Source organism: Montipora foliosa, chromosome 1 (assembly GCF_036669935.1).
Source record: "Montipora foliosa isolate CH-2021 chromosome 1, ASM3666993v2, whole genome shotgun sequence".
In the NCBI taxonomy this organism is placed as follows: domain Eukaryota; kingdom Metazoa; phylum Cnidaria; class Anthozoa; order Scleractinia; family Acroporidae; genus Montipora; species Montipora foliosa.
In genome coordinates, this window is record NC_090869.1 from 49,437,985 (window position 1) to 49,452,919 (window position 14,935).

At 39.9% G+C, this 14,935-nt stretch overlaps 1 protein-coding gene across 3 annotated transcripts in view; it reads right to left on the reverse strand.

Moving 5' to 3' along the window:
- LOC138000100 (tyrosine-protein kinase BAZ1B-like) overlaps positions 1-14,935 on the reverse strand; it is an 81,176-nt gene that overhangs the window by 51,730 nt on the left and 14,511 nt on the right. For all 3 annotated transcript variants that reach the window (XM_068846287.1, XM_068846270.1, XM_068846278.1), the window contains one exon: positions 4,266-4,365. Coding sequence is in view for 2 of the 3 variants with exons in the window: in XM_068846270.1 (XP_068702371.1) it covers positions 4,266-4,365 (100 nt within the window). In the remaining variant the exon portion in view is untranslated. The remainder of the gene's footprint in view (positions 1-4,265; positions 4,366-14,935) is intronic.

Sequence of the window (14,935 nt, forward strand, 5' to 3'; positions counted from 1 at the left end):
CTGATATTCCAACAGAAGATGTTGGCTGTCTGGGTTTGCCTTTCCCTTTGCATACTGCCATTGTCATTGCAACTGCATGTAGCAGTCAGTGCATCTGCCTTATCGGGCTTGGCTCGCTGCTTTGCCCCACACCTCTTGCTGGGGTTGCGGGTGTTGGTGCTTGGGATTTTTTTGGGGGGGGTAAGGATGGGCCTATGGCCTCTGTTCCATAGACCCTCCTCTCTCTCCAAGCACCTGCTTGCTTGGTGGATATCCTTGGGAGGTGGACTGTGGCTTGGTTGCCATGGTGACCTCATTGCTGCTGAGGAGAGTGCTCCTCCTCTCTTGCTACCTTAACAGCACCTAAATTGGCATAGTGTTTTAAACAATATCAAGGATGTTAAATGCTATTTGAATGTGGCCACCGTTGCCTGCAATGGACTACTTGTTGTCAAGCCCCCTGACCGCTTGTCACCCGCTTGGAAGTGCATCATCGTTCCACGTCAAGTTTTACGTGGCCTCCTGACTGTGTTACATATTTAATTATGTCACCCTTCAGGCCACCAACCAAAGTCAGGCGGTCATGTCAACACTTTCCTCCACCAGACACCCCAGGCCCACATTGAGCAGTCGTCAAACCCTCCTCCAGATGCAGTGAGAGTGGCATTCACCACAGACACTGTTAAGCCTTTGCTTCAACTTGTTCTTCTTGTTCACTCCACAATGGGCTCATCCAGTCATGCATACAGATGCATCCATTAGACAGCCCACACATTGCAATTCGCAACGATTCTGCGCCTGGCTTTACAGCCCTTGTAGACAACAAGCTCTTGGCAAATCACCACTGTGTGACATTACCTTAGAGAATGGTCAACCAAAGAATCGCACCAAGAACCCTGTGGCTGAGAAGGCTGTGTTGGAGCCCAAACAAAAAATGCTTCGTCAAGGCCCATCAGGGGGGCCAGTCACTGACTTAGCAATAGCTATGGCCACTTTGAATTCTTGAATACGCAAGAGAAATCTGGACTCAAAGAGACCAGTTTTCCAACAAGCAGATTCCACTTTCTGACTACGACCTCATTGTCCAGCAGTACAAGCAAAGGCTAACTAACCATCCACACAGATACCTTGTAGTTGGAACTGATGAATCCTTTCGTAACACAAGGAAGTTCATTGGCTCACAGCTGTGCAGCAGTTCGTACCACATGAAGAAGACAGATTGCTACTCCGTACCCACCAAGGTTCCTGAGTCAATCCCAAGACAACCACCATCTTCATCTTTGCAAGATAAAGACGACTCCCTGTGCGAAGTGGATAACAGCCTTCCACTATCCCTGCAGATACCTGATGATATTGCTATGTGGGCTGACACCATTATTCTCCCGCCACCGACTCAGCTGCTGGGCCGCACTCCTATTACCAGGCCAGCTTACTCACCGTCGCCTGCTTCTGAACTGCACATGTTTTGTTGTTTTGTCAAGTTAAGCAGAGACAGTGACACTTAGATTCCAAAATAATAAAAAAGTCATGCCGTTTAGTGGCACTGACATGGTTATGTTATGCATCCGCCTGGTGGTGGCCTGGTTTTAGCACCACCATCCTTTATAATGCCTTGTTAGCTCACATTCCTGTTGATTAACGCCCATGCAACCAACTTAAGTGTTGAGCTTGCTGACATTCCTAACTAGTGAATAGGTAATAGTCGTGATTGAATTAGGATGTTTAACCCTTTAAGGCCTGAGTGGTCCCCCATTGACGATTAAAATTGTCTGGCATTAGACAGAATCAAATCTATATGCAGCACCACTGGCAGTTAAAGGGTTCGGCCACAGTCACTAGTTGTTTCCATTTAAGGAAACAGCAAAAACTCCCTTGCATATCTGAACACATATAAGCAAGCTACTTTCTTGCAGGGCAGGAAAAAACCCGGGTCTGATTTCCCAGGCAAAGTAAATTTTGCTCTTGGGAGGTGACAATGTAAGTTTGCTGGTGCAATGGGCAAGTGAAATTTTCCTCAGTAGTCTTGGAAGTCTGTAAGAGAGTGCAGAGCTTGAGGCTTGCCGCCAAAACCAAGTCACATATTTAATAATTGTAATCATGCAGCTGAGAAATCCCAATCACACAACAAAGATTGAAAGCAGAAGTGAGAAATGCACATTGGCTAATTACTCATTGTTCTATTGATACAGAAGCAAAAAATCTAAAGCTGACAATGTTGTTGTTGGGTTGAATGAATGACAATAATAGGGGTCAGGTTATTAAACTGTCCAGTTGCATGTGAAATCACTTGCGAAAAGAGACCAGCAAAACGCCAAAGAATCAAGTTATTGTCAGAGAAGAGAATTGAGTGGATCAAAATAAATATGCATCTAATCAATGCCCAAACCAACACTGATGGCTCTAAGCGGTTTATTTAGGATCGGTAAATCAATTGCAGATGATAGTTTAAAGAAGAAAGAAGTCTACAAGACCGAGTAAAGAAAAAATAGCAACCCCAGCAAGAAGCGTTCCAAAAACTTCTGAAATTTTATACACTGAACGAACTTGTGTGGCAGTGGTTTTGCCACGCACGGGTCAAGAACATAACAATTTCAGGTCCAATTATCCACTTACTACTTAAGCAAGACCTAGACGCTATCAACTGGATAGCCATGGCAGGGTCTGAAACAGCACCATCGAGACTTACAAAGTGTTTCAAAATCACTGGCTTTCCTGTGACTGACAAACAAGAAGATGAAGATGACATTCAAATGTCACTTCTTGCTGAACAGTCCAGAGTCGATCACTCAATCTTGCAAAATATTGACATTGAACCGCCAACAGAAGAAAGCACTGAGAACTGGAAGAGACCTAATATCAAGCTTTGTTGAACTGATAGCTGAAGAGTCGGATGAACAGTTTGTCCACAATGATGAGGAGAAACATGTTGTTGTTCCTGGCGGTAACCTTTCCAGGCTTCAACATGAACACTCACCCGTTTCCCATTGGAGAGTATATTTAACACTTGGAAGGTAAAAAAACAGAAATGAACCAGAATACTCACCCAATTTGGAAAGTAAATTTTTCACCATGACAGAAAACCTTCTTCTTTTTAAAGGCCTTAAGCCAAATGTACATGTACAGTATGTAATAAAATGAGCAAGCAACCCCTAAACATTGAGTGATTAGCAAACGTTTGCCACAATCACCTTGTTTTCCACCATATCGAAGAGCTCTTGTCTCAGAAAGTCTGAGTACAACAATCACACAAAAAATCACACGTGCAAACTGAATGCACCATATCGGATTGGTGCTTCTGGGTAAGATCAAATAACACACTGACAGTACCAAGAAACATTTTTATTTCTGCAGTAAGCAACTTTAATAGTGTAATCTATTTTGGAAAGTGAGATTCTGAGATGGAAAGCAAATTTTGAAACCTACAGTACTCTCCAAAGTGAAAAGTGGTGTCAAAAGTTAGTGTCAAGCCCTGCTTTTACATAAAGTGTGTGATATGATTATTAAGTTAAGAGATTTTTCAGTTCACAAAGATGAGAATTATCTCCAACTGGTTCTAGAGCTGAAAAGTTGAACAACTTTGTAATTAGATGCAGTTAACATTAGATTCCTTTTTCCAAAAGCACCTTGGAAATTTATACTGAGAATCTTGAACATTCCATGTTTCACCCATTGACACCCAAGGATTCCCCATTGACAAGTAAATCGTCTGGCGTTAGACGGAGTAAAATATTCTGGCATTAGACAGAGTAAAATATTAAGGCTGGCCAGTTTAGGCCAGTTTGGGTGTTAAAGGGTTAAATTTATTATAATTTAAAAGCAGCAATCATATTACCTTGTGTGTAACCCTGAATTTTTTTGTAAATTAAATGAAATGAGGCTGAAAAGCTTTCTTATGATCCATGTTGTTTGTTCCTTTACTGATGTGCTTTATTATGTACCATGTGCTGGTACTTACAGTCAGACAATACATTATGCGGCACAAAATTGCCTTACCGGTGATACCTCAGTACAATGGACATCCCTCTAAACCAAGCCGAGGGTGTCTGGTTTAGAGGGGTTCCAATGTATATAAGAATGTTGAGAGAGCATAATCAGGATTTGAGGAGGGAAAGTGTAACCTATGTACTACACCAACCAAGCATAACTGAAACAAGTAGTAAACATCTTTCTGTCAGTCACAGCGAGCCCTCTTAATTCCCTGTTCTGCCCAACGATATAATTCAAAAATTTCACCACAATAACAAAGCAGGTTTATCGACCAATCATGAACAGGCAATGCATCTTACCATTGTCCTCCAACACGATATTCCACTGGCTCATCTTCAAAGTATTTATTCTCCAGGTGTTTAGAGCATTTTTCTCCAAGAGCTTGTAATCCTTCTGAACCTGCAGTAATTTAATTACACAAGGTGAAGAAAGAGTTGACCATTACTGGTCAATTTTTAAAATCAAAATAAACCCAACCCCTGTGTCTTTCATTATCAAGATAGTTAGATCTTTGGCCATTGTTAAAACCAAGAACGGGCCGGACCAGATTGGATCGGAATGACGAAAGGTAATGCCTTGGCCTGGATGCGTTCATATCTCTCAAATCAATTCAAATACGTCAGAGTGGCAAATGATTGTTGAGGCAGTGTGGCCCAGTGGTTAGGGCGCTTGCCTTGAGATCCGGAGATCCCGGGTTCAAGACCCGCTCTGACCACTCGCTGAAATTGTTCCTGGTAGTCCCTGGTTCAACGTCTCAGCTGCACTTGTAAATAGCCAACTGGTTTGCCTCCGGCCAGTTGGGATTCTTAACAGTTGTTGTTGTGTTCTGTTGTTTCGTTGATTGTGTCATTGGCCCTGAAAAGCCCCTATGGGGAACGGTCAATTAAGTATGTATTGTATTGTATTGTATTATAAGCACAAGCTGGCCAGTGGTGTCCAACAGGTATATGCGTTAGGACAGACTTTGTACTCTATGTACACCGCCCCGATTCCAGATGCCATCAAGCGTCAAAGCATGGGGTTTCACTTCTATGCCAATGACACGCAGATATACATGTCAATCAAGGATGCACATGCAGTCCAAATCATTAATTGAGAGGAGCATTCAAGATGTCCAGCAATGGATGGTTGTGAACAAGCTTAAGCTCAATGGGGAATTAAGACGGAGCTCATTGTCCTGACTGCTTTCAACCGTCCTCCATTATCATTGGTACTTCTTGTATTATTATCAGAAACATCATCAACCTGGGTTTTGTCTAAATTGTTCATAATCCCACAGGATCAAAAAGATTTTGTCACAACTTCTTCAGGGATCTCTCTCCATGCTCTTAACACCCACTTAATGAAATCATACTTAGCAGAGTTGTTTGGCTTAAAATATAGGAATCCCATCACTATCAATTCTGTAAAAGTTAATTCTAACTATTGTCTCAACTGGATACAGAACCCATGTTTTCAGAATGCGCCCGCTTACTCACAAAGAATTATGGGTCATTCACAACTTGTCTCACATGCTATGAGAACTGTTTCAGCGTGTATGATTGACTTAAAGTGCCTATCACCTCAACACACTTTTCCAATATATTTATTCTCCGAATTCATCCTAAATACATGGTGTTGTTTTTAGAACATTTAGATTGAAATTTCACCCTTTCATTGGCTTTGAAAAACGGGAAAGTGGTCATACCATGATTAATAACCGAGCAAAGAAGGGGAATGGGTTCGATACCGGGTTGACGTCACAAATTAATTTGCATCGCTGTTTTCAAAGAACTATCTCAATGCAAATTAATTTGTGACGTCAACCCGGTATCGAACCCATTCTCCTTCATTGCTCGGTTATGGATCAAAGTATGATCACTTTTCCCGTCTTTGAAAGCCAATAATAAAAAAGTGAAATTCAATCAAAAGTTCTAAAAACAACACGATGTATTTGGGACGATTTCGGAGAATAAATATAGTGGAAAAGTGTGTTGAGGTGATAGTCACTTTAAGCCATATTTACAATGTTGCAAATATGATCCAATTTCTGAATATTGACATGTACCATATGCATAGTAGAGGATGTGCAGTGAGCAATACTGAGGAATGACCTTAAATTTGTTTTCCATGTGCAATCAACATGCTGCAGTTGCTATGATTACACATAACAATTTATTGCTGATGAAAGCAATCAAAAAAGAAACCATTCTTAAATTAATTGTTGGTACGTTTGGTCTCAAAATTGTACTGACGCCGGAAGCCCCGATACCTCGCAAGATTGTATCAATTAAAATTAACATTTGACAAGTTAACAATAATATGTGGAAGGAATGCTTGCGTCTCTATGGGTCACCATCACCGGCAAAAATACAAGAAACTGAAATGAAACCTAGAAAACAGAAATGGTTTAGTGATGGTTTGCCACACGAAATAACTGGTCTTGAAATGACAATGTCGAAATACAAAAGGTTATTAGTGTTCTTTTGTGAAGCGGTTTAGTCAAAATTGAAATGGTTTACTACATTGTTTTGAAATAGTTAAGACACTGATGTTAAAACGGAACAGACTAATTCAAATTGGTTTATTCAACTGAGAATCCATCCGTCGACGAAAAGTGAAATGATCAGCTCTGACAACAAATTATCTTGTGCCCCATAGCAGAATGGTTTACTCAAAGAAGGCACGATTCAGCTAATTGACAAATGACTTAACTCACCGACAAATGGTTCAAACAAGTGTCAAATGGTTTAAGAGAGGGGAAATCGATTCAGTGCAAAGTCAAATGGACAAGACAAGACTAAAATGGTTTAGTTAAAGAAGGAACGGTTCAACTAGTCTAGTCAACGATGTTTTCGAGAGCAGGGCTAAATCTAACTGATTAATGATGTCCACAGCATGGAGATAAACAAAATAAGGTCCTATGTCCCAGTTCAGAGTTGTCTTCTCGATAGCTTTACTCTGTTTTTTCTACACGAAATGGAAACTGTGTCAAAGTGGGAATTCGTAAAGATCGTAGTCTCTTTCGCAGCCGTCTTTCGGGATGTCACACAACGAGCTTTGCATGACATAATATATACGTGACTGACTAAAAAGACTACATATATACATGACTGACTAAAAAGAAGGGGCCTTAAGGTAATTCCCTTGAAAATGACATACTATTTAGATTTTTGTCAAACTTGGCACAATTGATATTCATACACAGGACACTAGTAAAAGGCAATAAGAAGATGGTGTCACCGTGCTTGTTTTCCCACTGCATGCCCTTTATGCTTAGTACAACAAAAAAAGCAAGGTGACACAAACACCAACCCGGTGTGGCCAGCACATCACGCATGCACACAACCATTTCACCTGGTCAATTAGCAGCCATGGACAGCTGTTTCGGCCTTGATGGGCCTCACCAGCATGGCGTAGCTAATGTATTAGGCGGGTGTCTTAGACACCGCTTTAAGTGATAGCTCCACACAACAAATGTGGTGAGCTGGGTTGGGAACAGCACAGCCGTTCTCCCAGCGCAAGCGTGTGGGAAGGTGGATCACCAAAAGAGACCAGTGTGTCACGTAATTTTTAAGTACAAGCTTTTTTTATTGTACTTAGAATAAAGGGCATGCAGCGCGAAAACAAGCACTGTGACACCATCTCTTTATTCCCATTTTTAGTGTCCTGTGAATGAATATCAATTGTGCCAAGTTTGAAAAAAATCTGGATAGTACGTCATTTTCAAGGGAGTTACCTTAAGGACCCTTCTTTTTAGTCAGTCATGTAGTCAATGGCCAGGATGTCACGCAAAGCTCATTGTGTGACATCCTGAAAGACGACTGCGAAGGAGACCACATTCTTTACGAAACCCCACTTCGACACCGTTTCCATTTCACGTACGAAAACAGAGTAAAGCTATAGAGAAGGCAACTCTGAACTGGGACATAGCACTTTATCTTGTTTATCTTCATGCTGTGGAGATCATTAATCAGTTACATTTAGCCCTTAGTTGTAAACATTTAGCGCTGCTCTCCAAAAACAAAAAGAATACTTCACCCAAAAAGAAGAAAGACAAAAAAGCCTGTCAGGTTTGTGCCAAGTTTTATCGGGCTCACGACTGATCAATCCAGTCTTGACTTGTCCATTTGACCTTACACTGAATCACTTGCCCGGCTATTAAACTACTTGACACTTCATTAAACCATTTGCTGGTGAGTTAAGTCGTCTGTCGATTACTTCAACCGTTCGTTCTTTAACTAAACCATTTCAGTCTTGTCTTGTCCATTTGGCTTTGCACTGAATCGATTGCCCCTTTCTTAAACCATTTGACACTTGATTCAACCATTTGCCAGTGAGTTAAGTCATTTGTCAATTACCTGAATCGTGCCTTCCTTGAGTAAACCATAATGATTGTGATACAGGGCACAAGATCATTTGTTGTCACACCTGATCATTTCATATTTCGTCGACGGATGGATTCTCAGTTGAATGAACCAATAATTTGAACTTGTCTGTTCCATTTTAACATCGTCGTCTGAACTATTTCAAAACAATCTAAACAATAATATTTCAATTTTGACTAAACCACTTCACAAAACCACTTATTTCTTTTGGAAAACCATCGCTAAACCATTTCTCTTTTCTCTCTTCCATTTCAATTTCTTGTACGTTTGGTGGTGACGGCCAACCATACTTCTCACCAAAATGCTGATGATAAAACGAAGGCAATCCCACAAGTTTGAATTTCAAGTCTCCAAATAAAAATTATGCATAGTACAGAATGCACAGTGTGCAATACTGAGGAATGACCTTAAATTTGTTTTCCATGTGCAATCAACATGCTGCAGTTGCTATGATTACACATAACAATTTATTGCTGATGAAAGCAATCAAAAAAGAAACCATTCTTAAATTAATTGTTGGTACGTTTGGTCTCAAAATAGTACTGACGCTGGAGGCCCCGATACCTCCCAAGATTGTATCAATTAAAATTAACATTTGACAAGTTAACAATAATATGTGGAAGGAATGCTTGCTTCTCTATCGGTCACCATCACCGGCAAAAATACAAGAAACTGAAATGAAACCTAGAAAACAGAAATGGTTTAGTGATAGTTTGCCACACAAAATAACTGGTCTTGAAATGACAATGTCGAAATACAAAAGGTTATTAGTGTTCTTTTGTGAAGAGGTTTAGTCAAAATTGAAATGGTTTACTAGATTGTTTTGAAATGGTTCAGACACTGATGTTAAAACGAAACAGACTAATTCAAATTGGTTTATTCAACTGAGAATCCATCCGTCGACGAAAAGTGAAATGATCAGCTCTGACAACAAATTATCTTGTGCCCCATAGCAGAATGGTTTACTCAAAGAAGGCACGATTCAGCTAATTGACAAATGACTTAACTCACCGACAAATGGTTCAAACAAGTGTCAAATGGTTTAAGAGAGGGGAAATCGATTCAGTGCAAAGTCAAATGGACAAGACAAGACTAAAATGGTTTAGTTAAAGAAGGAACGGTTCAACTAGTCTAGTCAACGATGTTTTCGAGAGCAGGGCTAAATCTAACTGATTAATGATGTCCACAGCATGGAGATAAACAAAATAAGGTCCTATGTCCCAGTTCAGAGTTGTCTTCTCGATAGCTTTACTCTGTTTTTTCTACACGAAATGGAAACTGTGTCAAAGTGGGAATTCGTAAAGATCGTAGTCTCTTTCGCAGCCGTCTTTCGGGATGTCACACAACGAGCTTTGCATGACATAATATATACGTGACTGACTAAAAAGACTACATATATACATGACTGACTAAAAAGAAGGGGCCTTAAGGTAATTCCCTTGAAAATGACATACTATTTAGATTTTTGTCAAACTTGGCACAATTGATATTCATACACAGGACACTAGTAAAAGGCAATAAGAAGATGGTGTCACCGTGCTTGTTTTCCCACTGCATGCCCTTTATGCTTAGTACAACAAAAAAAGCAAGGTGACACAAACACCAACCCGGTGTGGCCAGCACATCACGCATGCACACAACCATTTCACCTGGTCAATTAGCAGCCATGGACAGCTGTTTCGGCCTTGATGGGCCTCACCAGCATGGCGTAGCTAAAGTATTAGGCGGGTATCCTGGACACCGCTTTAAGTGGTAGCTCCACACAACAAATGTGGTGAGCTGGGTTGGGAACAGCACAGCCGTTCTCCCAGCGCAAGCGTGTGGGAAGGTGGATCACCAAAAGAGACCAGTGTGTCACGTAATTTTTAAGTACAAGCTTTTTTTTTTGTACTTAGAATAAAGGGCATGCAGCGCGAAAACAAGCACTGTGACACTATCTTTTTATTCCCATTTTTAGTGTCCTGTGAATGAATATCAATTGTGCCAAGTTTGAAAAAAATCTGGATAGTACGTCATTTTCAAGGGAGTTACCTTAAGGACCCTTCTTTTTAGTCAGTCATGTAGTCAATGGCCAGGATGTCACGCAAAGCTCATTGTGTGACATCCCGAAAGACGACTGCGAAGGAGACCACATTCTTTACGAAACCCCACTTCGACACCGTTTCCATTTCACGTACGAAAACAGAGTAAAGCTATAGAGAAGACAACTCTGAACTGGGACATAGCACTTTATCTTGTTTATCTTCATGCTGTGGACATCATTAATCAGTTACATTTAGCCCTTAGTTGTAAACATTTAGCGCTGCTCTCCAAAAACAAAAAGAATACTTCATCAGAAAAGAAGGAAGACAAAAAACCCTGTCAGGTTTGTGCCAAGTTTTATCGGGCTCACGACTGATCAATCCAGTCTTGACTTGTGCATTTGACCTTGCACTGAATCACTTGCCCGGCTATTAAACTACTTGACACTTCATTAAACCATTTGCTGGTGAGTTAAGTCGTCTGTCGATTACTTCAACCGTTCGTTCTTTAACTAAACCATTTCAGTCTTGTCTTGTCCATTTGGCTTTGCACTGAATCGATTGCCCCTCTCTTAAACCATTTGACACTTGATTCAACCATTTGCCAGTGAGTTAAGTCATTTGTCAATTACCTGAATCGTGCCTTCCTTGAGTAAACCATAATGATTGTGATACAGGGCACAAGATCATTTGTTGTCACACCTGATCATTTCATATTTCGTTGACGGATGGATTCTCAGTTGAATGAACCAATAATTTGAACTTCTCTGTTCCATTTTAACATCGTCGTCTGAACTACGGTATTTCAAAACAATCTAAACAATAATATTTCAATTTTGACTAAACCACTTCACAAAACCACTTATTTCTTTTGGAAAACCATCGCTAAACCATTTCTCTTTTCTCTCTTCCATTTCAATTTCTTGTACGTTTGGTGGTGACGGCCAACCATACTTCTCACCAAAATGCTGATGATAAAACGAAGGCAATCCCACAACTTTGAATTTCAAGTCTCCAAATAAAAATTATGCATAGTACAGGATGCACAGTGTGCAATACTGAGGAATGACCTTAAATTTGTTTTCCATGTGCAATCAACATGCTGCAGTTGCTATGATTACACATAACAATTTATTGCTGATGAAAGCAATCAAAAAAGAAACCATTCTTAAATTAATTGTTGGTACGTTTGGTCTCAAAATAGTACTGACGCCGGAGGCCCCGATACCTCGCAAGATTGTATCAATTAAAATTAACATTTCACAAGTTATGAATAATATGTGGAAGGAATGCTTGCTTCTCTATGGGTCACCATCACTGGCAAAAATACAAGAAACTGAAATGAAACCTAGAAAACAGAAATGGTTTAGTGATGGTTTGCCTCACGAAATCACTGGTCTTGAAATGACAATGTCGAAATACAAAAGGTGATTACTGTTCTTTTGTGAAGCAGTTTAGTCAAAATTGAAATGGTTTACTAGATTGTTTTGAAATGGTTCAGACACTGATGTTAAAACGGAAGAGACTAATTCCAATTGGTTTATTCAACTGAGAATCCATCCGTCGACGAAATGTGAAATGATCAGCTCTGACAACAAATGATCTTGTGTCCCATAGCAGAATGGTTTACTCAAAGAAGGCACGATTCAGCTAATTGACAAATGACTTATTTCACCAACAAATGGTTCAAACAAGGGTCAAATGGTTTAAGAGACGGGCAATCAATTCAGTGCAAAGTCAAATGGACAAGACAAGACTAAAATGGTTTAGTTAAAGAAGCAACGGTTCAACTAGTCTAGTCAAGGATGTTTTTCAAGAGCAGGGCTAAATGTAAGTAAGGGCTAAATGTAACTGATTAATGATGTCCACAGCATGAAGATAAACAAAATAAGGTCCTATGTCCCAGTTCAGAGTTGTCTTCTCGATAGCTTTACTCTGTTTTGTCTACATGAAATGGAAACTGTGTCAAAGTGGGAATTTGTAAAGATCGTACTGTAGTCTCTTTCGCAGGCGTCTTTCGAAATGTCACACAACGAGCTTTGCATGACATAATTTATACATGACTGACTAAAAAGAAGGGGCCTTAAGGTAATTCCCTTGAAAATGACATACTATTTAGATTTTTGTCAAACTTGGCACAATTGATATTTATACACAGGACACTAGTAAAAGGCAATAAGAAGATGGTGTCACCGTGCTTGTTTTCCCACTGCATGCCCTTTATGCTTAGTACAACAAAAAAAGCAAGGTGACACAAACACCAACCCGGTGTGGCCATCACATCACGCATGCACACAACCATTTCACCTGGTCAATTAGCAGCCATGGACAGCTGTTTCGGCCTTGATGGGCCTCACCAGCATGGCGTAGCTAACGTATTAGGCGGGTGTCTTAGACACCGCTTTAAGTGGTAGCTCCACACAACAAATGTGGTGAGCTGGGTTGGGAACAGCACAGCCGTTCTCCCAGCGCAAGCGTGTGGGAAGGTGGATCACCAAAAGATTATTAAGTACAAGCTTTTTTCGTTGTACTTAGAATAAAGGGCATGAAGCGCGAAAACAAGCATTGTGATACCATCTTTTTATTCCCATTTTTAGTGTCCTGTGAATGAATATCAATTGTGCCAAGTTTGAAAAAAATCTGGATAGTACGTCATTTTCAAGGGAGTTACATACCTTAAGGACCCTTCTTTTTAGTCAGTCATGTAGTCAATTGTCAAGATGTCACGCAAAGCTCATTGTGTGACATCCCGAAAGACGACTGCGAAGGAGACCACATTCTTTACGAAACCCCACTTCGACACCGTTTCCATTTCACGTACAAAAACAGAGTAAAGCTATAGAGAAGACAACTCTGAACAGTGACATAGGACTTTATCTTGTTTATCTTCATGCTGTGGACATCATTAATCAGTTACATTTAGCCCTTCGTTACATTTAGCCCTGCTCTCGAAAAACATCCTTGACTAGACTAGTTGAACCGTTGCTTCTTTAACTAAACCATTTTAGTCTTGTCTTGTCCATTTGACTTTGCACTGAATCGATTGCCCGTCCCTTAAAGCATTTGACACTTGTTTCAAACATGTGCCGGTGAGTTAAGTCATTTGTCAATTAGCTGAATCATGCCTTCTTTGAGTAAACCATAATGATTGTGATACAGGGCACAAGATCATTTGTTGTCACACCTGATCATTTCATATTTCGTCGACGGATGGATTCTCAGTTGAATGAACCAATAATTTGAACTTGTCTGTTCCATTTTAACATCGTCGTCTGAACTATTTCAAAACAATCTAAACAATAATATTTCAATTTTGACTAAACCACTTCACAAAACCACTTATTTCTTTTGGAAAACCATCACTAAACCATTTCTCTTTTCTCTCTTCCATTTCAATTTCTTGTACGTTTGGTGGTGACGGCCAACCATACTTCTCACCAAAATGCTGATGATAAAACGAAAGCAATCCCACAAGTTTGAATTTCAAGTCTCCAAATAAAAATTATGCATAGTACAGAATGCACAGTGTGCAATACTGAGGAATGACCTTAAATTTGTTTTCCATGTGCAATCAACATGCTGCAGTTGCTATGATTACACATAACAATTTATTGCTGATGAAAGCAATCAAAAAAGAAACCATTCTTAAATTAATTGTTGGTACGTTTGGTCTCAAAATAGTACTGACGCTGGAGGCCCCGATACCTCCCAAGATTGTATCAATTAAAATTAACATTTGACAAGTTAACAATAATATGTGGAAGGAATGCTTGCTTCTCTATCGGTCACCATCACCGGCAAAAATACAAGAAACTGAAATGAAACCTAGAAAACAGAAATGGTTTAGTGATGGTTTGCCACACAAAATAACTGGTCTTGAAATCACAATGTCGAAATACAAAAGGTTATTAGTGTTCTTTTGTGAAGCGGTTTAGTCAAAATTGAAATGGTTTACTAGATTGTTTTGAAATGGTTCAGACACTGATGTTAAAACGAAACAGACTAATTCAAATTGGTTTATTCAACTGAGAATCCATCGGTCGACGAAAAGTGAAATGATCAGCTCTGACAACAAATGATCTTGTGCCCCATAGCAGAATGGTTTACTCAAAGAAGGCACGATTCAGCTAATTGACAAATGACTTAACTCACCGACAAATGGTTCAAACAAGTGTCAAATGGTTTAAGAGAGGGGAAATCGATTCAGTGCAAAGTCAAATGGACAAGACAAGACTAAAATGGTTTAGTTAAAGAAGGAACGGTTCAACTAGTCCAGTCAACGATGTTTTCGAGAGCAGGGCTAAATCTAACTGATTAATGATGTCCACAGCATGAAGATAAACAAAATAAGGTCCTATGTCCCAGTTCAGAGTTGTCTTCTCGATAGCTTTACTCTGTTTTTTCTACACGAAATGGAAACTGTGTCAAAGTGGGAATTCGTAAAGATCGTAGTCTCTTTCGCAGCCGTCTTTCGGGATGTCACACAACGAGCTTTGCATGACATAATATATACGTGACTGACTAAAAAGACTACATATATACATGACTGACTAAAAAGAAGGGGCCTTAAGGTAATTCCCT